This window comes from Oncorhynchus masou, unplaced genomic scaffold (genome assembly GCF_036934945.1).
Source record: "Oncorhynchus masou masou isolate Uvic2021 unplaced genomic scaffold, UVic_Omas_1.1 unplaced_scaffold_1763, whole genome shotgun sequence".
NCBI lineage: Eukaryota > Metazoa > Chordata > Actinopteri > Salmoniformes > Salmonidae > Oncorhynchus > Oncorhynchus masou.
Genome location: NW_027007802.1, coordinates 1,350 through 25,591, shown reverse-complemented (window position 1 = coordinate 25,591; position 24,242 = coordinate 1,350). Strand labels below are relative to the sequence as shown.

Sequence of the window (24,242 nt, the reverse complement as noted above, 5' to 3'; positions counted from 1 at the left end):
GATGTCCATGTGTAAAGACCTTTATCATGATGTCCTTTATCATGATGTCCATGTGTGAAGACCTTTATCATGATGTCCATGTGCAAAGACCTTTATCATGATGTCCTTTATCATGGTGTCCATGTGTAAAGACCTTTATCATGATGTCCTTTATCATGATGTCCATGTGTAAAGACCTTTATCATGATGTCCATGTGTATCATGCCACTTCTACATCTAGTAATCAGAGCAGCTTCAAATCAAATGTTATTTGTCACATACACATGGTTAGCAGATGTTAATGCGAGTGTAGCGAAATGCTTGTGCTTCCTGTTCCGACAATGCAGTAATAGCCAACAAGTAATCTAACTAACAATTCCTAATCTACTGTCTTATACACAGTGTAAGGGGATAAAGAATATGTACATAAAGATATGAATGAGTGTTGGTGCAGAGCAGCATAGGCAAGATACAGTAGATGGTATCGAGTACAGTATATACATATGAGATGAGTATGTAAACAAAGTGGCATAGTTAAAGTGGCTAGTGATACATGTATTACATAAGGATGCAGTAGATGATAGAGTACAGTATATATGTATACATATGAGATGAATAATGTAGGGTATGTAAACATTATATTAGGTAGCATTGTTTAAAGTGGCTAGTGATATATTTTACATTCTTTCCCATCAATTCCCATTATTGAAGTGGCTGGAGTTGAGTCAGTGTGTTGGCAGCAGCCACTCAATGTTAGTGGTTGCTGTTTAACAGTCTGCTGGCCTTGAGATAGAAGCTGTTTTTCAGTCTCTCGGTCCCAGCTTTGATGCACCTGTACTGACCTCGCCTTCTGGATGATAGCGGGGTGAACAGGCAGTGGCTCGGGTGGGTGTTGTCCTTGATGATCTGTATGGCCTTCCTGTAACATCGGGTGGTGTAGGTGTCCTGGAGGGCAGGTAGTTTGCCCCGATGATGCATTGTGCAGACCTCACTACCCTCTGGAGAGCCTTACGGTTGTGGGCGGAGCAGTTGCCGTACCAGGCGGTAATACAGCCCGCCAGGATGCTCTCAATTGTGCATCTGTAGAAGTTTGTGAGTGTTTTTGGTGACAAGCTGAATTTCTTCAGCCTCCTGAGGTTGAAGAGGCGCTGCTGCGCCTTCTTCACGATGCTGTCTGTGTGAGTGGACCAATTTAGTTTGTCTGTGATGTGTATGCCGAGGAACTTACTACCCTCTCCACTACTGTTCCATCGATGTGGATAGGGGGTGTTCCCTCTGCTGTTTCCTGAAGTCCACAATCATCTCCTTAGTTTTGTTGACGTTGAGTTTGAGGTTATTGTCCTGACACCACACTCCGAAGGCCCTCACCTCCTCCCTGTAGGCCGTCTCGTCGTTGTTGGTAATCAAGCCTACCACTGTTGTGTCGTCCGCAAACTTGATGTTTGAGTTGGAGGCGTGCGTTGCCGCGCAGTCGTGGGTGAACAGGGAGTACAGGAGAGGGCTCAGAACGCACCCTTGTGGGGCCCCAGTGTTGAGGATCAGCGGGGTGGAGATGTTGTTGCCTACCCTCACCACCTGGTGGCGGCCCGTCAGGAAGTCCAGTACCCAGTTGCACAGGGAGAAAAAAAAAGTTATTTAGTCTGCCTGGGAGCAAGACATCCTGGTCCGTGACTGAGCTGGATTTCATCTTGTAGTCCGTGATTGACTGTAGACCCTGCCACATACCTCTTTTGTCTGAGCCGTTGAATTGAGATTCTACTTTGTCTCTATATAGATGCTTAGCTTGTTTGATAGCCTTACGGAGGGAATAGCTGCACTGTTTGTATTCGGTCATGTTACCAGTCACCTTGCTCTGATCTAAAGCAGTGGTTCGCGCTTTCAGTTTCACGCGAATGCTGCCATCAATCCACGGTTTCTGGTTAGGGAATTTTTAATCGTTGCTATGGGAACGACATCTTCAACGCACGTTCTAATGAACTCGCACACCGAATCAGCGTATTCGTCAATGTTGTTGCCTGACGCAATACGAAACATGTCCCAGTCCACGTGATGGAAGCAGTCTTGGAGTGTGGAATCAGCTTGGTCGGACCAGCGTTGGACAGACCTCAGCATTGGAGCTTCTTGTTTTAGTTTCTGTCTGTAGGCAGGGATCAGCAAAATGGAGTCGTGGTCAGCTTTTCCGAAAGGGGGCGGGGCAGGGCCTTATATGCGTCGCGGAAGTTAGAATAACAGTGATCCAAGGTTTTGCCAGCCCTGGTGGCGCAATCAATATGCTGATACATTTTAGGGAGTCTTGTTTTCAGATTAGCCTTGTTAAAATCCCCAGCAACAATGAATGCAGCCTCAGGATGTATGGATTCCAGTTTGCAAAGAGTCAAATAAAGTTCAGAGCTCGTTCAGAGCCATCGATGTGTCTGCTTGGGGGGAATATATACGGCTGTGATTATAATCGAAGAGAATTCTCTTGGTAGAGGAAATAGAAAGCAGTAGTCTTCATGCTTTCTATTTCAATACTACATACTGTATGGCTTTGGTTATACATAGTGTTTACAGTTTGATGCTGCCTTTTACATGCACTGAAACCCTGTCTAAAAACCCAATATTCAGATTAAAGGACCACTTTGGGTGTTTCAGAGTTCTTCCATTCTGTTTTAAAATACATTATGCTTATCATAAGACTTACATTGGGTTGACATTCAAACACCCTCCAGACACCAGATCTCAGCTTATGTTGTATCATTACACAGGTGCACCTTGTCACAGATGTCTCAAGTTTCGAGCAGTTGCAATGCTGACTGCAGGATTCTCCACCAGAGTTTTACCAGTGAATGTTATGTTCATTTCTCTACCAATACGCTGACTCCAACAATGTTTTAGACAATTTGGCGGTATGTCCAACTGGTCTCACAACCACATACCACGTATAACCCCGCCAGCCCAGGACCACCACATCCGGCTTCTTCACCTGGGGGGATCGTCTGGGGGGCTTTTGTGGGGAAAAACGAATTCTGATTGGCTGGGCCTGGTTCCCCAGTGGGTGCACCCTGCCCAGTCATGTTAAATCCATAGATTAGGGCCTCATGAATTGATTTCAATTGGCTGATTTCCTGATTTCCTTATTTGAACTGTAACTCAGTAAAATCGTTGAAATGGTTGCATGTTGCGATTCTATTATTGTTCAGTGTAGATTGTTTCACAATGTTTTTTATGAAGAACAGGTCTACTTGAACCTGAAAAGGAAACTTTCCTTGACAACAAGTGATGCGTCCATACAGGCTCTCCTTCTGTCATTGGCTGAACAGTGGATAAATCAAACTAAAATGACTTCACTGCAGCAGTGCATTGATTCTACATTTGTATGTTTTAATATTTTAAACATCACTTTAGTTGTAAATCAAGGTTCATTAATTAAATCAGTTTAATAACTGTTTGGAAACAGAAAACGGAAGCTGAATCTTTAATGAATTCAAAAAGCGTTAGGATTTGAAATCCCAACGTAACCCCAGATTTTAACCTTATAGTGAAAACTTGTGGATTTTATAAGAAGGAAATGGACCAACATGTGGTTGTAATGAACCCTTCTGTCCATCAGAGGGAGACTGTGGTCCTCCTGCCTCAACCTCAGTGTCCTCTCCAGTCTGCTGTGCTTCATTATCTCACCCTATAATTACACCTCTCCCTGGCAACAGGTGATACGTTGAGAACAACTCTGAATTTAATTTTCCTATTGGCTGAACTGAAACAGGAGAGTGATGGGACTTTCCAAACCAAGGCCTTTAAAAAGGGGAAGTGTCTGGTCTGAAGCCAGAGTTTTTCAGAATGAGGGTTGGAGGATGAGGGTTGGAGAATGAGGAAGAGTTTTTCAGGTCTCCTGTAGAATATAAACTGTTGCATTCAAGACATTGACCAAAAGGCATCATACTTTGAGTTGTAACATTTAAACTATAGCAGGTTTTGACCAATTAAATACTGACTGTAGTTCATTAACAATGCATTTGTCATCCAGGTTAATGGGTGCCAGAGAGAGCAGCCTGGGGCCTGTAGATGAGAGAGGACAGGCCTATAAAATGCACTCACATTTGATGCAACAGACAAGCATTTCTTTATTAATAATTAATTCAATTGCACATTACGTATTGGTGTATGTATTTAGGGTAGGCCTACCATGAATAGTGGGATGGAGCAGTGCAGTTATTTTTTAATAACCTGTAGCCTAAAGCTGGAAATGCCAGGTGATTTCCCAAACTGCCTCAGGCATATTTCTCTCAGGGTGGGAGGTGCAGAACGGCGTGCTCAGGTTGGGGTGTCGGGTTTGAGCCTGGAGGTAGGGAGGGGTCTCAGGGTACAGAGGCTCAGGGAGGACATGGTTCTAACGTAGGTTATTACAAAACGTTATCTTAAAGCTCGAGTCCTTAATTGTAACAATGACAAAGCGGCCACCCCACCTCTGTTATTATAAAAATCTGAGGGATTGACCTGGAGAAATGCAAACACTCAAATTCATAGACAGAGCTTTGATTGCAAGGACTGACCATCCAAATACAATGTTTGTTTACAATTACATTGTTTAAAAACAATAGAGTAAAACGAGTTCACATGTTGGGTTCTGATGGGGAATGACAGTTGAACTTCACTCTTGTGGTATTCCCACCTTCAGAATGTATTCACACCTTCAGAATGTATTCACACCTTCAGAATGTATTCACACCTTCAGAATGCATTCCCACCTTCAGAATGTATTCCCACCTTCAGAATGTATTCCCACCTTCAGAATGTATTACCACCTTCAGAATGTATTCACACCTTCAGAATGTATTCCCACCTTCAGAATGTATTCCCACCTTCAGAATGTATTCACACCTTCAGAATGTATTCACACCTTCAGAATGTATTCCCACCTTCAGAATGTATTCACACCTTCAGAATGTATTCACACCTCCAGAATGTATTCACACCTTCAGAATGTATTCAAACCTTCAGAATGTATTCCCACCTTCAGAATGTACTCCCACCTTCAGAATGTATTCACACCTTCAGAATGTATTCCCACCTTCAGAATGTATTCACACCTTCAGAATGTATTCACACCTTCAGAATGTATTCCCACCTTCAGAATGTATTCCCACCTTCAGAATGTATTCCCACCTTCAGAATGTATTCCCACCTTCAGAATGTATTCCCACCTTCAGAACGTATTCCCACCTTCAGAATGTATTCCCACCTTCAGAATGTATTCCCACCTTCAGAATGTATTCCCACCTTCAGAATTTATTCCCACCTCCAGAATGTATTCCCACCTTCAGAATGTATTCCCACCTTCAGAATGTATTCCCACCATCAGAATGTATTCCCACCATCAGAATGTATTCAAACCTTCAGAATGTATTCCCACCTTCAGAATGTACTCCCACCTTCAGAATGTATTCACACCTTCAGAATGTATTCCCACCTTCAGAATGTATTCCCACCTTCAGAATGTATTCCCACCTTCAGAATGTATTCCCACCTTCAGAATGTATTCCCACCTTCAGAATGTATTCCCACCTTCAGAATGTATTCTCACCTTCAGAATGTATTCACACCCTCAGAATGTATTCCCACCTTCAGAATGTATTACCACCTTCAGAATGTATTCACACCTTCAGAATGTATTCACACCTTCAGAATGTATTCACACCATCAGAATGTATTCACACCTTCAGAATGTATTCCCACCTTCAGAATGTATTCACATTCAGAATGTATTCACACCTTCAGAATGTATTCCCACCTTCAGAATGTATTCACACCTTCAGAATGTATTCACACCTTCAGAATATATTCACACCTTCAGAATGTATTCCCACCTTCAGAATGTATTCCACCTTCAGAATGTATTCACACCTTCAGAATGTATTCCCACCTTCAGAATGTATTCTCACCTTCAGAATGTATTCACACCTTCAGAATGTATTCCCACCTTCAGAATGTATTCCCACCATCAGAATGTATTCCCACCATCAGAATGTATTCCCACCTTCAGAATGTATTCCCACCTTCAGAATGTATTCACACTATCAGAATGTATTCCCACCTTCAGAATGTATTCCCACCTTCAGAATGAATTCAATCCTTCAGAATGTATTCCCACCTTCAGAATTTATTCACACCTTCAGAATGTATTCCCACCTTCAGAATGTATTCCCACCTTCAGAATGTATTCACACTATCAGAATGTATTCCCACCTTCAGAATTTATTCCCACCTTCAGAATGAATTCAATCCTTCAGAATGTATTCCCACCTTCAGAATTTATTCACACCTTCAGAATGTATTCCCACCTTCAGAATGTATTCCCACCTTCAAAATGTATTCCCACCTTCAGAATGTATTCCCACCTCCAGAATCTATTCACACCTTCAGAATGTATTCCCACCTTCAGAATGTATTCCCACCATCAGAATGTATTCCCACCATCAGAATGTATTCCCACCTTCAGAATGTATTCCCACCTTCAGAATGTATTCACACCTTCAGAATGTATTCCCACCTTCAGAATGTATTCCCACCTTCAGAATGTATTCACAGCCTCAGAATGTATTCCCACCTTCAGAATGTATTCACACCTTCAGAATGTATTCAAACCTTCAGAATGTATTCCCACCTTCAGAATGTACTCCCACCATCAGAATGTATTCCCACCATCAGAATGTATTCCCACCTTCAGAATGTATTCCCACCTTCAGAATGTATTCACACTATCAGAATGTATTCCCACCTTCAGAATGTATTCCCACCTTCAGAATGAATTCAATCCTTCAGAATGTATTCCCACCTTCAGAATTTATTCACACCTTCAGAATGTATTCCCACCTTCAGAATGTATTCCCACCTTCAGAATGTATTCACACTATCAGAATGTATTCCCACTTTCAGAATTTATTCCCACCTTCAGAATGAATTCAATCCTTCAGAATGTATTCCCACCTTCAGAATTTATTCACACCTTCAGAATGTATTCCCACCTTCAGAATGTATTCCCACCTTCAAAATGTATTCCCACCTTCAGAATGTATTCCCACCTTCAGAATGTATTCTCACCTTCAGAATGTATTCACACCTTCAGAATGTATTCCCACCTTCAGAATGTATTCCCACCATCAGAATGTATTCCCACCTTCAGAATGTATTCCCACCTTCAGAATGTATTCACACTATCAGAATGTATTCCCACCTTCAGAATGTATTCCCACCTTCAGAATGAATTCAATCCTTCAGAATGTATTCCCACCTTCAGAATTTATTCACACCTTCAGAATGTATTCCCACCTTCAGAATGTATTCCCACCTTCAGAATGTATTCCCACCTTCAGAATGTATTCACACTATCAGAATGTATTCCCACCTTCAGAATGTATTCCCACCTTCAGAATGAATTCAATCCTTCAGAATGTATTCCCACCTTCAGAATTTATTCACACCTTCAGAATGTATTCCCACCTTCAGAATGTATTCCCACCTTCAGAATGTATTCCCACCTTCAGAATGTATTCCCACCTTCACAATGTATTCCCACCTTCAGAATGTATTCCCACCTTCAGAATGTATTCACACTATCAGAATGTATTCCCACCTTCAGAATGTATTCCCACCTTCAGAATGAATTCAATACCTTCAGAATGTATTCCCACCTTCAGAATGTATTCCCACCTTCAGAATGTATTCCCACCTTCAGAATGTATTCCCACCTTCAGAATGTATTCACAGCCTCAGAATGTATTCCCACCTTCAGAATGTATTCCCACCTTCAGAATGTATTCCCACCTTCAGAATGAATTCCCACCTCGAGTAGTACCTTGTGTTGTGTCAGTATCTGTCGTGTCAGTATCTGTTGTGTCAGTGTCTGTTGTGTCAGTACCTGTCGTGTAGTACCTGTCGTGTAGTACCTGTCGTGTCAGTATCTGTTGTGTCAGTACCTGTCGTGTACTACCTGTTGTGTCAGTACCTGTCGTGTAGTACCTGTCGTGTAGTACCTGTCGTGTCAGTATCTGTTGTGTCAGTACCTGTCGTGTACTACCTGTTGTGTCAGTACCTGTCGTGTCAGTATCTGTCGTGTCAGTACCTGTCGTGTCAGTACCTGTCGTGTCAGTACCTGTCGTGTCAGTACCTGTCGTGTCAGTATCTGTCGTGTCAGTATCTGTCGTGTCAGTACCTGCCGTGTCAGTACCTGCCGTGTCAGTACCTGTCGTGTCAGTACCTGTTGTGTAGTACCTGTCGTGTCAGTATCTGTCGTGTAGTACCTGTCGTGTAGTACCTGTCGTGTCAGTACCTGTCGTGTCAGTACCTGTCGTGTCAGTATCTGTCGTGTCAGTATCTGTCGTGTCAGTATCTGTCGTGTCAGTATCTGTCGTGTCAGTATCTGTCGTGTCAGTATCTGTTGTGTCAGTACCTGTCGTGTCAGTATCTGTCGTGTAGTACCTGTCGTGTAGTACCTGTCGTGTCAGTACCTGTCGTGTCAGTACCTGTCGTGTCAGTACCTGTCGTGTCAGTATCTGTCGTGTCAGTATCTGTCGTGTCAGTATCTGTCGTGTCAGTATCTGTTGTGTCAGTATCTGTCGTGTAGTACCTGTCGTGTCAGTACCTGTCGTGTCAGTACCTGTCGTGTCAGTACCTGTCGCGTCAGTATCTGTCGCGTCAGTACCTGTCGCGGCAGTACCTGTCGTGTTATCTGCTCACCTTAATAGGACTAATCTGGATGTTAGACATTGGTCTCAAAATAATTGTTTTAATAAAATAAGGAAACAACCTCTGAGTGTTTAGTGACCTCAGTGTCATGTGACCTCATTGTTATGTGCCCCAGCATGAGGAAGCCAGAGAGAAGACAAACACACGCTGCAAAACTGCAATATTAAATCAGTGTTTCATCCAACTATTCAGGGTAGGCCGACCTTACATACATACAGTTACACCCAGTGTCACCCAGTACCGTTAATGAATTAAGAAACGCCTCTCTGTTCCATAAAATGCTGGGGCCTGTCCTCTGTCATCTACAGTCCCCAGGCTGCTCTCTCTGGCACCCATTAACCTGGATGAGAAATGTATTGTTGATGAACTACAGGCAGTATTTAATTGGTCAAAACCTGCCCTATTTGAAATGTTACAACTCAAAGTGTGATGCCCTTTGGTCAATGTCTTGAATGTATTGGTCTAAATCTCAGTTCTCCACTGTCCTGCCGGTTTCACATTGTTCCATGACAGTGGTATGTGTTCCTCAATGACAGGAGCTGTGCAGCCCCTACTCTGACACCACTAGTGTTTCTACTCAGCAGTCACTTCTTCTTCATTCCAACCCTCATTCCGTGTCCAGACCAGAGACCTGCTTGTTTACACTTCCCCTATTCAAAGGCCGTGGTTTGGAAAGTCCCATCACGCTTGTTGTTGCCAGGGAGAGGTGTAATCCTATTGAACAGGGTGAGTGACTGTAACACAGCAGACCGTGAACACTGAGGCTGAGGCAGGATGACCACAATCTCCCCTGATGGACACAAAGGTCCGTTACAAATACATGTGTTGTCCACGTTATACCATATCAGGATTAGGGTTCAAATCTGGAGGTCTATTGGGATTTTACAAGGGGATCATTTCTAATACACTACCTGCTGTTATCATCCCTGTTTAATGGTTAATACACTGATTTACTGAATGAACCTTGACCTCCTCGTCTCCCATAACAGCCTCTGCAGCTGTTTATCAACTCTGTGATCCACAACACCAATGTGACTGACCCGGTATCAAACCCTGGTTGAGACCGATGACTTGTGTTATCTTCCAGAGATGATGCATTGGCTTTAGCTCAGTGGGTTAACATGGTATTTTAAATCACAATACACATGAAAATACAATATACACATTAAGCTACATATCCATAAACACTTTAAAATACACATTATTGAACAATACCTGCAAAGCAGAATCATAATCTTCACACACACACACACACACACACACACACTTGGTCATTGTTTTACCAAAAATAATTTCACATTTGAGGTGAAATTGTACTTAAAGTTGACAATATTGTAAATATTACAAAGAAACAATATTATAAAGGTCCGTGTTTATTACATTCATTATTTGATTTACAGTTCAGCTGAATGCTACTTCTACTACCAGTACACAGAGAAACCTTCAGTAGTCTGTATATGAGGACTACAAGTTTCTTCATATTCTTCCCTTGTGTCACAAATGTCTCACTCAAATCAAAGCTTTCTCATCAGTTACTAGGGGGAGCGTGTAGTTCCAGCTGGGACACCGATGGGACTACACTCAGGTCTCTGCCTAGTAACTGGTGAGAAAGCTGTCTTCCTTTTTCTATTGGTTCAGAATTATAAAATGGAACTTCAGAAGGTTCAGGACTTTTCTAGACTGGTTTATCTGGCCAAACTGGCTTTCTATGGTTTAATGGTCAATGCTCTCTCTATCTACTTAGTAGTTCATGATGCCTTTATTCATTACCATTATTCATTACCTTTATTCATTACCTATATTCATTACCTTTATTCAGTACCTTTATTCAGTACCTTTATTCAGTACCTTTATTCAGTACCTTTATTCAGTACCTTTATTCAGTACCTTTATTCAGTACCTTTATTCAGTACCTTTATTCAGTACCTTTATTCAGTACCTTTATTCATTACCTTTATTCAGTACCTATATTCAGTACCTCCTACTTCTACTATCAGTTCACAGAGAATAGTTCAGTAGTCTTTATATGAGGACTACAAGCTTCTTCCTATCTTTCTCTTGTGCCACAAATGTCTCATTCATAGAAATTAGAGATTAAACACTCAACCGCAAATCTGTTGTTCGAGCTGTTAGAGTGTTTTCAGCAGGTTGTTTAACTCTGTGGTCTGAGATGTGAAGTGGACCAGTCACAGGGATTCACTGTAAAAATGGTCCCAAAGTCTGCTCTTTGGGGGCCTTTAACAGTTTGGGAGTGTTTTATTTTCTGTCAAGTGATATCATACTGTCACCTGTAAAATTTGCTGGAAGCTCTACACATATTTACAACTGACTGCCAGTACCTGTCATGTTATCTGTTCATCTCAATACCATGCTAATCTGCTGAGGTAGACTGCATTAGCTTTAGGAGCCAAGTCATCAGGTCTCAGCCAACCAGGGCTGATACTGGGCCAGTCACACTGGTGCTGTGACCCTGAGTGAAATGTCGTAGAGAATGTGGTTCAGTCGACTACAGTGAACTTCTTGTAATTTATTTGTTTACAATCAATCTAGAACATAATACAATATATCTCTGTGTACTTAATCTGGATAGGAAGATTCTCAAAGCCTAAACAGAAATGTGGGTGACGGTGTCTACCTAGTTACAGCTGAGTAAGGATGAAACAAGTGACCTGATTGGTCCTATTGTTCAGGAAGCTGCTGCACTTAGAGAAACAAGTTGAATCCCTCCAGTGAAGGTTCACACCAGTCAGAAGGTAACTAACTGTACAGTACAGTCCTCCTGAATGTCTCTCTGTTGTCTGAACATGAAGACCTCTATGATTGTCCTCATCATCTGCTGTCAGGTGTATGCAGAAGACAAAGGTAAGTAGATAGTGTTCAGTTGATGAGGGAATTAAAATATATTATATAAACAAAAACGTGTTTCAAGAGCTTGTAATGTTTAAAATGGAAAATATTGACCACTTTGACTGAAATTAACACATTAGTGAAACTCCTTGGTTAGGGACTATTGATGCACCAGTTTGTTACAGGTTATTGTTAGACCAGGATGGTGTTTGGGTTGTAGGGTAAGACCAGGGACATGATGATGTTTGGGTTATAGGGTTAGACCAGGATGGTGTTTGGGTTATAGGGTTAGACCAGGATGGTGTTTGGGTTATAGGGTTAGACCAGGATGGTGTTTGGGTTATAGGGTTAAACCAGGATGGTGTTTGGGTTATAGGGTTAAACCAGGATGGTGTTTGGGTTATAGGGTTAGACCAGGATGGTGTTTGGGTTATAGGGTTAGACCAGGGACAGAATTGTGTTTGGTTTATCGGGTTAGACCAGGGACAGGATGGTGTTTGGGTTATAGGGTTAGACCAGGGACAGGATGGTGTTTGGTTTATCGGGTTAGACCAGGGACAGGATGGTGTTTGGGTTATCGGGTTAGACCAGGGACAGGATGGTGTTTGGTTTATGGTGTTTGGGTATAGGGTTAGACCAGGGACAGGATGGTCTTTGGGTTATCGGTTTAGACCAGGGACAGGATGGTGTTTGGGTTATAGGGTTAGACCAGGATGGTGTTTGGGTTATAGGGTTAGACCAGGGACAGGATGGTGTTTGGGTTATAGGGTTAGACCAGGATGGTGTTTGGGTTATAGGGTTAGACCAGGATGGTGTTTGGGTTATAGGGTTAGACCAGGGACAGGATGGTGTTTGGGTTATAGGGTTAGACCAGGGACAGGATGGTGTTTGGGTTACAGGGTTAGACCAGGATGGTGTTTGGGTTATAGGGTTAGACCAGGGACAGGATGGTGTTTAGGTTATAGGGTTAGACCAGGATGGTGTTTGGGTTATAGGGTTAGACCAGGATGGTGTTTGGGTTATAGGGTTAGACCAGGGACAGGATGGTGTTTGGGTTACAGGGTTAGACCAGGATGGTGTTTGGGTTATAGGGTTAGACCAGGATGGTGTTTGGGTTATAGGGTTAGACCAGGATGGTGTTTGGGTTATAGGGTTAGACCAGGATGGTGTTTGGGTTATAGGGTTAGACCAGGATGGTGTTTGGGTTATAGGGTTAGACCAGGATGGTGTTTGGGTTATAGGGTTAGACCAGGATGGTGTTTGGGTTATAGGGTTAGACCAGGATGGTGTTTGGGTTATAGGGTTAGACCAGGATGGTGTTTGGGTTATAGGGTTAGACCAGGATGGTGTTTGGGTTATAGGGTTAGACCAGGATGGTGTTTGGGTTATAGGGTTAGACCAGGATGGTGTTTGGGTTATAGGGTTAGACCAGGATGGTGTTTGGGTTATAGGGTTAAACCAGGGACAGGATGGTGTTTGGGTTACAGGGTTAGACCAGGGACAGGATGGTGTTTGGGTTATAGGTTGTAGGGTTAGGTGTTAGTTAGTGGCTAGTTAACTGTGTCTTGATAGTTAGTTGAACATGTTAAACCACCTGTAGTGGTCTGTACAAATACAGTATTACCACATTATTCTGCCACTAATTCAAACCCTGAAGGGTTAAAAGGATGTGTTCATGTTGGTAAAGCAGGACAGTAAAATGTTATTAAATAATGTGCCTGAACATCACAACGATGATCTTCCAGATGTAATGTACTAACAGGTTCATTTGGTTCTTTTCTCAGTTCTGCATATTGATTTACATTTTACTGGATGCAGTGATTCAGATGGAGTGGATATGTTTGGACTGGATGGTGAAGAGTTGTGGTACGCAGACTTCAACAAAAAGGAGGGAGTGGTGGCTCTGCCTCCGTTTGTAGATCAGATGAGCTTCCCTGGATTTTATGAACACGCTGTAGGTAATCAGGGGATATGCAAAGGAAACCTGGCCACATTTATAAAAGCTTACAAGAACCCACCAGAGACAATAGGTAAGAGAGAAAGTAATCTGGAGTGAATGAATGAATAGGATCCAAGCAGTAAAATAGTCACCTCACTGTAACCTCTTATATGTTGTATTGTCTGTGTTATAGAGCTCCACATATGATCAGTGTTACAGCCTTTTAATATTACTACAACAAGCCGGATCAATGGTCCACTACACTTATAGACTAACATCATGTGACCTAATGGCAGATGTAACATTGTTTTAGCCCAACACAATGACAACACAACAAGGAAGAATGAATGTGATATTAAATGTGTTCCCACAGACCCTCCTCACAGCAGCATCTACCCCAGGGATGATGTGGAACTGGGGGTGGGGAACACCCTCATCTGCCACGTCAGTGGGTTCTTCCCTCCACCTGTCAGAGTCAGGTGGACCAGGAACAATCAGAATGTAACTGAGGGAGGGCGTATCAGCACCCCCTACCCCAACACTGATGTCACCTTCAACCAGTTCTCCAGTCTGAGCTTCACCCCAGAGGAGGGAGACATCTATGGCTGTACTGTGGAGCACAAGGCCCTTTCTGAGCCCCTGACACGGATCTGGGGTGAGAAGACACAATCACATAACATTTAGCCTGCATTACTTTTGACTTCTTCTGAATATTTCAGTGTCACAGTGTGTGTGTGTGTGTGTGTGTGTGTGTGTGTGTGTGTGTGTGTGTGTGTGTGTGTGTCCACAGAACCTGAGGTGAGCCAGCCCAGTGTGGGTCCTGCTGTGTTCTGTGGTGTGGGTCTGACTCTGGGGCTGCTGGGAGTTGCTACCGGAACATTCTTCCTCATCAAAGGGAACCAGTGCAACTGAGACTACAGCTGTCAGAGCGTCACAGTTAAATCTGTATAAATATAGAGTAGAGATAGTAGTACTTTATTGATCCCAACTTGGGAAATAGTTTTAGAACTCAGCATCATCAAAAAATTGCAACGACAAGACCAATGACAAACACATGTTAAAGACACATAATAAGACACTGAACCTCTCAGTGGGAAAAATGAACCTACCACCGAAGCTGCTCTGTGTTGCATTACAGTGATGTGGAGTGGGTGGGTGACATTTTTGATGATCGTGTGACCCTTGGCCTGCATCCTTTGTATGAGCTTGCTTTCTGTATGATTTTGTCAAGCTTGTTTAGGTCATCATTTGCTACGTTTCTTTTCCATCACACATTGGTATAAGTAAACACACTAGCCACTAACTATACAGCTGTAGAACATGCGAAGAGGACTTTGCTATCATTTAAAGTATCTTTCTACTGTTAAAACGGATTATTTAGACTGTAGATGACAGAGCCTTTTAAGCCTCCTTATGAGAGGTTAAACTGCAGATAATTTGAAGGGGAGATGTATGTACATGGTATATTAAACTAGTCCCTGCTGCTCAGGGGGATTAGCCAAATGGATGTACGTCTGGGATACGGGTTGACCCCCGGTTTGAGTTGTAGTTGGTGTTTGTGTTTCATTTTTCCCTTTGTAACCTTTACATCTTTATTAAAGCTTATTAGCCCTGAAACTCCTAGTCTGTGTCTTCTGGTTCCACTGCCACACGTGACCCCCCCCCCCCCCCACCTACTTATGGTGTGCCACAGCACATTCTATTGGGTGTTTGTTTACAGACAAACTGACTTCCCTGATAGTTTTAATATACTACAAACTCTGTAATGTACAACTAATGACTAAAATAACAATTCTAAAACCAGCCAAGCACTGCCTGGCATAGTTCCACAAGGGGACAACTTGAGAAAGACAGGGCAGAGAAACTACTGGCAATAGTAGCCTTTGTTTTGCATGATGCCTTTATGATAGCAAAAGCTCAAACCATATGACAAATGGTGCAAACATTGAGATAAAGCATAGGCATTAAAATATTGTTATAAAATAATATTTTCTTAGAATACTGATGATGATATTTTCAATTTAGCATTTTAATGTTTAACCTTTAAACATTTGTATTACAAAAGTGTAATTATTACCATACAATTCAGATAAAGCACTTCTGCTACCGTAGGAATAAATAAACTTGAATTTATGCAGAATTGATTGGCCAGATTCTCTTTCAACAACAGAAACCTGCACACCTCAGACCAGCAACTCAAAAGGTGGCGAGGTTAGGTAGTCATGTAGGGAGGACTGTAATCAATGTTTGGACTGTAAGATATTATTTACTCATAAAGATGTACTTTGATTGATTCTATTATGCTAGGCAAGCTCAATCAAGCTCAACTAATGTATGGAAAGAAGAGAAATACTTTTTGAACCCAGGTCTGCCGCAAACAGACAAAGATAGTGGTCTACAAGTGTGTCCTCCTGTGAAAGTGCCCCTGAAAAAAATATGTATTTTTAATTGTTATATATTGAATAGTATTTCTCATTGTATTTTACATAACAAGTATAAATACATCTTTTGTTATGTTTCTTAATTTCTTTTGTTTTATTTGTTTTGAATTTTGTCACCAGATGTGGATCCCCTATCATAGTGATATTGAAAAGTTTGATACAATTTAGTGAATGTTGAAAATAGTCATGATATTTAAGATCATCTTGTAGGGTCTTCCTGGTAACATGTGACGCTGTGTGTCAGCAGCAGAGGACTGGCCCATTTCCTCAACAGTTAATTCCTTTCCCTCTGAACTGCTGTCTTTAGTTGACTGTCACTCAGCAGAGGAACATGTCGATGCCAATTGCCTTCTACATTTGCCTGACCTTGATTTTGTTCATATTCTCTGGAACAGGTAAATTGAGAACACATTTTTGTTGTTGTTGATCATGCTTTAAATCATGTCTCAGGTAGAATCATGGACAGTGACATTTAGATCACACAGGGGGTATTTTGTGTAGCAAAGACATAGTAAATCAGAGCTTTTGCATAAACATATTTTAAGTAATTCTGTAATATTCTTCTCGACTCTGACAGTGTATAGTATGTGATAGTAGAATGGTACTTGCATTAAGAGTAAACCAGACACAAGTTAAATAATGCATGTAAGCCTAGTACATATCAACAAAGCATCCATTACACACTTGGCAAATAGCATGACATCTTTTAAAATCTTCATAATAAGCTTCTATTTATTGAAGGTTGTTTTGTAGAAACGTCTTTCAGCAGATAGACACACTATATTGTCAAATATTGTATAGTGGAATACAACATGTTTTGTGTAAATGAGTATAGATTGTGACATGATTCCTTTTAAAAATATAAAAAAAATAAAAAAGTTTATAAAATACCACATTTAACATCATGTTATAACTATATGGAATATTGAATGTGTCTTTTAATCAGACAAAACATTGACCTGTATTCATGTTTTCCTTTCAGATGGATATTTTCATCATCGGTTGGCACAGTGTCGATACTCCTCAAAGGACCTGCATGGTATAGAGTATATAGACTCTTATGTTTTCAATAAGGCTGAATATGTCAGATTCAACAGCACTGTGGGGAGGTATGTTGGATACACTGAACTTGGTATGAAGAATGCAAACGCATGGAACAGTGATGCTGGGTTCCTGGGTCAAGAGCAGGCGGAGCTGGAGCGTTACTGTAAGCATAACGCTGATCTCCACTACAGAGCCATACTGGACAAGACAGGTGAGCAGGGCTCCTTAACACCACTTACAGGCCTCTGACTGAGCAAGTCAAGACCATTACTTTATTTTATTCATGATAAATGTTATATAGAGATCTGTCTGATGAAGATGATGGTGGAGATTCAGGGATAAATGAAGTTATATATCCAGTCTAAAGGTACACACTTAATAACGACACGATTGTTATCTAACGTGGATGGATGAATAACATGGTTTTTCTTGAATAGATTTATAGCTGGAACTGTATTTAGAACACTGAGCAACCTTGTCAGCTCGGGGATTTGACCTTGCAACCTTCCGGTTACTAGTCCAACACTCTAACCACTAGGCTACCTGCCACTCCATTAGAGTATGACTAGTCAGCTATGTATCAACAGTTCAGTCCTGATCATCTATTGTATGTACATTCCAGCTCATCTCTCTAATGAAGTCTAATTTATAAAGCACAGCGATGGTTCAATGATATCAGAACTATGGACTAGATGTTATGCATCCTATCATATATAGTGTATAATATAACAATGATATAACTATGCTGACAAATGTTTTGTTTCCTCCATTAGTTGAGCCCCATGTCAGACTGAGCTCAGTGACTCCCCCAGTGGCAGACACCCTGCCATGCTGATGTGCAGCGCCTATGACTTCTACCCCAAACAAATCAGAGTGACCTGGCTGAGGGACGGACGTGAGGTGAAATCTGATGTGACCTCCACTGAGGAGCTGGCTAACGGGGACTGGTACTACCAGATCCACTCCCACCTGGAGTACACACCCAAGTCTGGAGAGAAGATCTCCTGTATGGTGGAGCACATCAGCCTCACTGAGCCCATGATGTATCACTGGGGTAAGGGGCGATAGTGGGGTAATGGGGCGATAGTGGGGTAAGACTGTGAGTGGGGTAACGGTGTGTGAGAGTGGGGTAATTGTGTGAGAGTGGGGTAATTGTGTGAGAGTGGGGTAACGGTGTGTGAGAGTGGGGTAATGGTGTGTGAGAGTGGGGTAACGGTGTGTGAGAGTTGGGTAATGGTGTGTGAGAGTGGGGTAGTTGTGTGAGAGTGGGGTAATTGTGTGAGAGTGGGGTAACAGTGTCTGAGAGTGGGATAACGGTGTGTGAGAGTGGGGTAATTGTGTGAGAGTAGGTTCATGGGGTGTGAGGTAATGGTGGTACACAGACTATGTTGTGTGTGTTGTGTATTTAATAGAAATACTGTTATTGAATCACAGTAATATTGTTGTTGAAATGATCCTTTCTCTCTGACAGACCCGTCCCTGCCTGAGGCTGAGAGGAATAAGATAGCGATCGGTGCATCTGGTCTGGTGCTGGGAACCATCTTAGCATTAGCAGGACTGATCTACTACAAGAAGAAGTCTTCTGGTGAGGTCATCAGTGTGTAGAAAACATAGATATACAGTGGGGCAAAAAGTATTTAGTCAGCCACCAATTGTGCAAGTTCTCCCACTTAAAAAGATGAGGCCTGTAATTTTCATCATAGCTACACTTCAACTATGACAGACAAAATGAGAAGAAAAATCCAGAAAATCACATTGTAGGATTTTAATTAATTAATTTGCAAATGATGGTGGAAAATAAGTATTTGGTCAATAACAAAAGTGTATACAATACTTTGTTATTGTAATAGTGTAATAGTAATAGAGAGAACAGAGAGAGAGAGTGCAGAGAGAGAGAGTGCAGAGAGAGAGAGTGCAGAGAGAGAGAGTGCAGAGAGAGAGAGTGCAGAGAGAGAGAGTGCAGAGATAGAGCTGAGAGAGAGTGCAGAGAGAGAGAGTGCAGAGATAGAGAGAGCAGAGGGAGAGAGAGCAGAGGGAGAGAGTGCAGAGAGAGAGTGCAGAGAGAGAGAGTGCAGAGAGAGAGAGTGCAGAGAGAGAGAGAGTGCAGAGAGAGAGAGTGCAGAGAGAGAGAGCAGAGAGAGAGAGCAGAGAGAGAGCAGAGAGAGATTGCAGAGAGAGAGTGCAGAGAGAGAGAGCAGAGAGAGCAGAAAGCAGAGAGAGAGAGAGAGTGCAGAGAGAGAGAGAGTGCAGAGAGAAAGCAGAGAGAGCAGAAAGCAGAGAGAGCAGAAAGCAGAGAGAGCAATAGTAATAGTGTAATAGTATAGAACAGCATATGGGATTGTGTTCATCAACATGTGAATGTTATAATGATTCATATTCTCTCTCTCTGTCTCTCTCTCTCTCTGTCTCTCTCTCTCCTATAACAGGGGTGCTCTAGTAGCAACAAGGTGAGACTCTATTCTGCTGAAAGACCAGTTACAATGGCTCATGTTAAATATGTCATTATAGTCATTTGTCTCACTTCGAATACCTGCTTACTATATTTTCACATTTGAAGGTACATTGGTGTATCTGCTGCAGAAATTGATCCCAAATGAGATTTTCTTGCTTGTTATGAATCATTGTTCCTGAAAGGACGTCTACTGCTGTTTAACTGAATATTCATCAATACTTTCCTAATGAATCATATTGTTGCTAACATATTATCCTCACACCTTTCATTATTAATCCATGAACAACTTTAGGCTTGATAGTATTTAGACAGTTAGTGCTGAGAATGCTGTAATTAGTTGTTTATTTACCTAATAGGTGTGGTAGAGAACTGCTTCAACTGACCTACTATAACACTGTAAGTTATTATGAGTGGGCAGCACATACAACAGTCCACTGTGCTGGGGGTTCTTTACTCAGCTTTACTGTTGTGTCTTTTTCACCAACAAATAAGACACTTGTTCTCAAAGGAACAAAAGACAAAGGAATATGTTCAGTAAATGGTGAACATATTGTGTGTGGTAATACTGCTGTTTTGAGAAGGAGTAAAACGCTGGTTAGTGAGATTAGAAAATAGCTTCAGTCTATTTTCATTTCTTCATGTTTTTAGACTAAATGTCCCCCTGTACTGACATCACACCCCTGTACTGACATCACACCCCTGTCATCACACCCTGTACTGACATCACACCCTGTACTGACATCACACCCCTGTCCTGACAGCACATCCCTGTCCTGACATCACACCCCTGTCCTGACATCACACCCCTGTCCTGACATCACACCCCTGTACTGACATCACACCCCTGTACTGACATCACACCCCTGTCCTGACATCACACCCCTGTCCTGACATCACACCCCTGTACTGACATCACACCCCTGTACTGACATCACACCCCTGTACTGACATCACAGCCCTGTACTGACATCACACCCCTGTCCTGACATCACACCCCTGTACTGACATCACATCTTGTACTGACATCACACCCCTGTCCTGACATCACACCCCTGTACTGACAGCACACCCCTGTCCTGACATCACACCCCTGTCCTGACATCACACCCCTGTACTGACATCACACCCCTGTCCTGACATCACACCCCTGTACTGACATCACACCCCTGTCCTGTCATCACACCCCTGTCCTGACATCACACCCCTGTAATGACATCACACCCCTGTACTGACATCACACCCCTGTACTGACATCACACCCCTGTACTGACATCACACCCCTGTACTGACATCACACCCCTGTACTGACATCACACCCTGCACTGACATCACACCTCTGTCCTGACATCACACCCCTGTACTGACATCACACCCCTGTCATCACACCCCTGTCCTGTACTGACATCACACCCCTGTCCTGTACTGACATCACACCCCTGTCCTGACATCACACCCCTGGCCTGACATCACACCCCTGTCCTGACATCACACCCCCTGTACTGACATCACACCCCTGTCCAGACATCACACCCCTGTACTGACATCACACCCCTGTACTAACATCACACCCCTGTCATCACACCCCTGCCCTGACATCACACCCCTGTCCTGACATCACACCCCTGTCCTGACATCACACCCCTGTACTGACATCACACCCCTGTCCTGACATCACATCCCTGTACTGACATCACACCCCTGTACTGACATCACACCCCTGTCATCACACCCCTGTCCTGTACTGACATCACACCCCTGTCCTGTACTGACATCACACCCCTGTCCTGACATCACACCCCTGTCCTGACATCACACCCCTGTCCTGACATCACACCCCTGTCCAGACATCACACCCCTGTACTGACATCACACCCCTGTACTGACATCACACCCCTGTACTAACATCACACCCCTGTCATCACACCCCTGTCCTGACATCACACCCCTGTCCTGACATCACACCCCTGTCCTGACATCACACCCCTGTCCTGACATCACACCCCTGTCCTGACATCACACCCCTGTACTGACATCACACCCCTGTACTGACATCACACACCTGTACTGACATCACACCCCTGTCATCACACCCCTGTCCTGACATCACACCCCTGTCCTGACATCACACCCCTCTCCTGACATGACACCCCTGTACTGACATCACACCCCTGTACTGACATCAACCTCCTTCATGTCTCATTGATAAGATTTTATATGGTTGATTTCAGCTCCTTCATTTTCTGCTCTGTCATTGTTGTGGTTTCAGGTCTCCTATTTAACTGGGACATATTTTACAATAAACCATTATGATTCAGTGTCTCTGTTTACTATGGTTTGGTTTGATGTTTTCCTGGTATCTGAGGTAAAATGACGGTGACCTTGAACATGTCGTGTATCGGTCACTTCCCTGTGGTTGGTGTGACGTTCTTGTTCTGAATACCCAATCGATCCCCAACTCCTAATACCTAGGAACTCCTGTAAATCTGACAGGACCAGGGTTACCTGCCTTCTGATAGGGAGATAGGGAATCACATACGACCAGAGACCAGGGTTACCTGCCTTCTGATAGGGAGATAGGGAATCACATACGACCAGAGACCAGGGTTACCTGCCTTCTGATAGGGAGATAGGGAATCACATACGACCAGAGACCAGGGTTACCTGCCTTCTGATAGGGAGATAGGGAATCACATACGACCAGAGACCAGGGTTACCTGCCTTCTGATAGGGAGATAGGGAATCACATACGACCAGAGACCAGGGTTACCTGCCTTCTGATAGGGAGATAGGGAATCACATACGACCAGAGACCAGGGTTACCTGCCTTCTGATAGGGAGATAGGGAATCACATACGACCAGAGACCAGGGTTACCTGCCTTCTGATAGGGAGATAGGGAATCACATACGAGCAGAGACCAGGGTTACCTGCCTTCTGATAGGGAGATAGGGAATCACATACGAGCAGAGACCAGGGTTACCTGCCTTCTGATAGGGAGATAGGGAATCACATACGACCAGAGACCAGGGTTACCTGCCTTCTGATAGGGAGATAGGGAATCACATACGAGCAGAGACCAGGGTTACCTGCCTTCTGATAGGGAGATAGGGAATCACATACGACCAGAGATCAAGGTTACCTGCCTTCTGATAGGGAGATAGGGAATCACATACGACCAGAGACCAGGGTTACCTGCCTTCTGATAGGGAGATAGGAATCACATACGACCAGAGACCAGGGTTACCTGCCTTCTGATAGGGAGATAGGGAATCACATACGACCAGAGACCAGGGTTACCTGCCTTCTGATAGGGAGATAGGGAATCACATACGACCAGAGACCAGGGTTACCTGCCTTCTGATAGGGAGATAGGGAATCACATACGACCAGAGACCAGGGTTACCTGCCTTCTGATAGGGAGATAGGGAATCACATACGAGCAGAGACCAAGGTTACCTGCATTCTGATAGGGAGATAGGGAATCACATACGACCAGAGACCAGGGTTACCTGCCTTCTGATAGGGAGATAGGGAATCACATACGACCAGAGACCAGGGTTACCTGCCTTCTGATAGGGAGATAGGGAATCACATACGACCAGAGATCAAGGTTACCTGCCTTCTGATAGGGAGATAGGGAATCACATACGACCAGAGACCAGGGTTACCTGCCTTCTGATAGGGAGATAGGAATCACATACGACCAGAGACCAGGGTTACCTGCTTTCTGATAGGGAGATAGGGAATCACATACGACCAGAGACCAGGGTTACCTGCCTTCTGATAGGGAGATAGGGAATCACATACGACCAGAGACCAGGGTTACCTGCCTTCTGATAGGGAGATAGGGAATCACATACGACCAGAGACCAGGGTTACCTGCCTTCTGATAGGGAGATAGGGAATCACATACGACCAGAGATCAAGGTTACCTGCCTTCTGATAGGGAGATAGGGAATCACATACGACCAGAGACCAGGGTTACCTGCCTTCTGATAGGGAGATAGGGAATCACATACGACCAGAGACCAGGGTGATGACATGAACACAGTACAAAGGTTATGCTATTAGGAATAATGGATTACGTTTGTCAGTTGCATTTCTCATAAACGTATGCTCTTCATGACTAGGCTACATTTAAATAATATGCCCATCTAGTTATTCTTGACATTTCAACATCTGACCTGCTTTTGATCACAAATGACTGGCATGTACAGTATTTTGCATGTCAACTGTGCACATACTGTGCATACCTCTGTATATTTTGTTTTTGTTTGAGGAACCAGACATGTTATTGTCTAGACAAGACCAGTCCTAGGGAATGCTGTCAAGGCTGAATGGGTTTCACCTGCTCTGTCCAACACAGGGTCAAGAGCCATCAGTCCAGAGTCTACAGAGTGACTGACCACAATTTAATGGTGTGACCCACCTAATGGCTTTCAAATGCTCTGTTCTCGATAATAGAAATAAATGCTTATGGTCTGGAGCTACAGCTCAGTGAGAATGTCCTGGGAGACACTGGGTTACAGCTCTCCGCATCTTTACATATTACACAGAGAGAGGTATGAGGGCCACAGTACCCAGAAAATGCTATGTACATGCTGCTTTACTATATCCATTCTGATCATTTTAATTCTACATACTGTATATACTCTGTATGGCTGTGTAGTAGTGTACAATCTTAAACTCAGTACTGTCCATAGTATACCCTAATACAGTAGTAGTGTACGATCTTAAACTCAGTACTCTCCATAGTATACCCTAATACAGTAGTAGTGTACGATCTTATACTCAGTACTCTCCATAGTATACCCTAA

At 43.1% G+C, this 24,242-nt stretch overlaps 2 protein-coding genes across 2 annotated transcripts; both read left to right on the top strand.

The window, feature by feature from the left end:
- Nucleotides 1-11,426: 11,426 nt before the first annotated feature.
- On the top strand, nucleotides 11,427-15,106 carry LOC135532195 (H-2 class II histocompatibility antigen, A-U alpha chain-like). Its single transcript, XM_064959799.1, has 4 exons — nucleotides 11,427-11,565; nucleotides 13,335-13,580; nucleotides 13,863-14,144; nucleotides 14,280-15,106. Exons 1-4 carry the CDS (start codon nucleotides 11,487-11,489, stop codon nucleotides 14,399-14,401), a joined length of 729 nt encoding a protein of 242 aa, XP_064815871.1. The 5' UTR covers nucleotides 11,427-11,486; the 3' UTR covers nucleotides 14,402-15,106.
- A 1,112-nt stretch (nucleotides 15,107-16,218) lies between these two features.
- LOC135532194 (H-2 class II histocompatibility antigen, E-S beta chain-like) lies at nucleotides 16,219-21,743 on the top strand. The gene is given in 6 exon segments (XM_064959798.1): nucleotides 16,219-16,325; nucleotides 16,913-17,185; nucleotides 17,748-17,768; nucleotides 17,771-18,028; nucleotides 18,446-18,559; nucleotides 19,401-21,743. Coding segments are annotated over 6 exon segments (741 nt in total). The 5' UTR covers nucleotides 16,219-16,261; the 3' UTR covers nucleotides 19,412-21,743.
- Nucleotides 21,744-24,242: the final 2,499 nt, after the last annotated feature.

Excerpts from the sequence above, each read along its gene's own strand:
- LOC135532195 (XM_064959799.1), top strand. The coding sequence starts at position 11,487 with ATGTCTCTCTGTTGTCTGAACATGAAGACCTCTATGATTGTCCTCATC. Across the intron at positions 11,566-13,334 it reads GGTGTATGCAGAAGACAAAG|TTCTGCATATTGATTTACAT; the intron begins GTAAGTAGATAG and ends TTCTTTTCTCAG. Across the intron at positions 13,581-13,862 it reads GAACCCACCAGAGACAATAG|ACCCTCCTCACAGCAGCATC; the intron begins GTAAGAGAGAAA and ends GTGTTCCCACAG.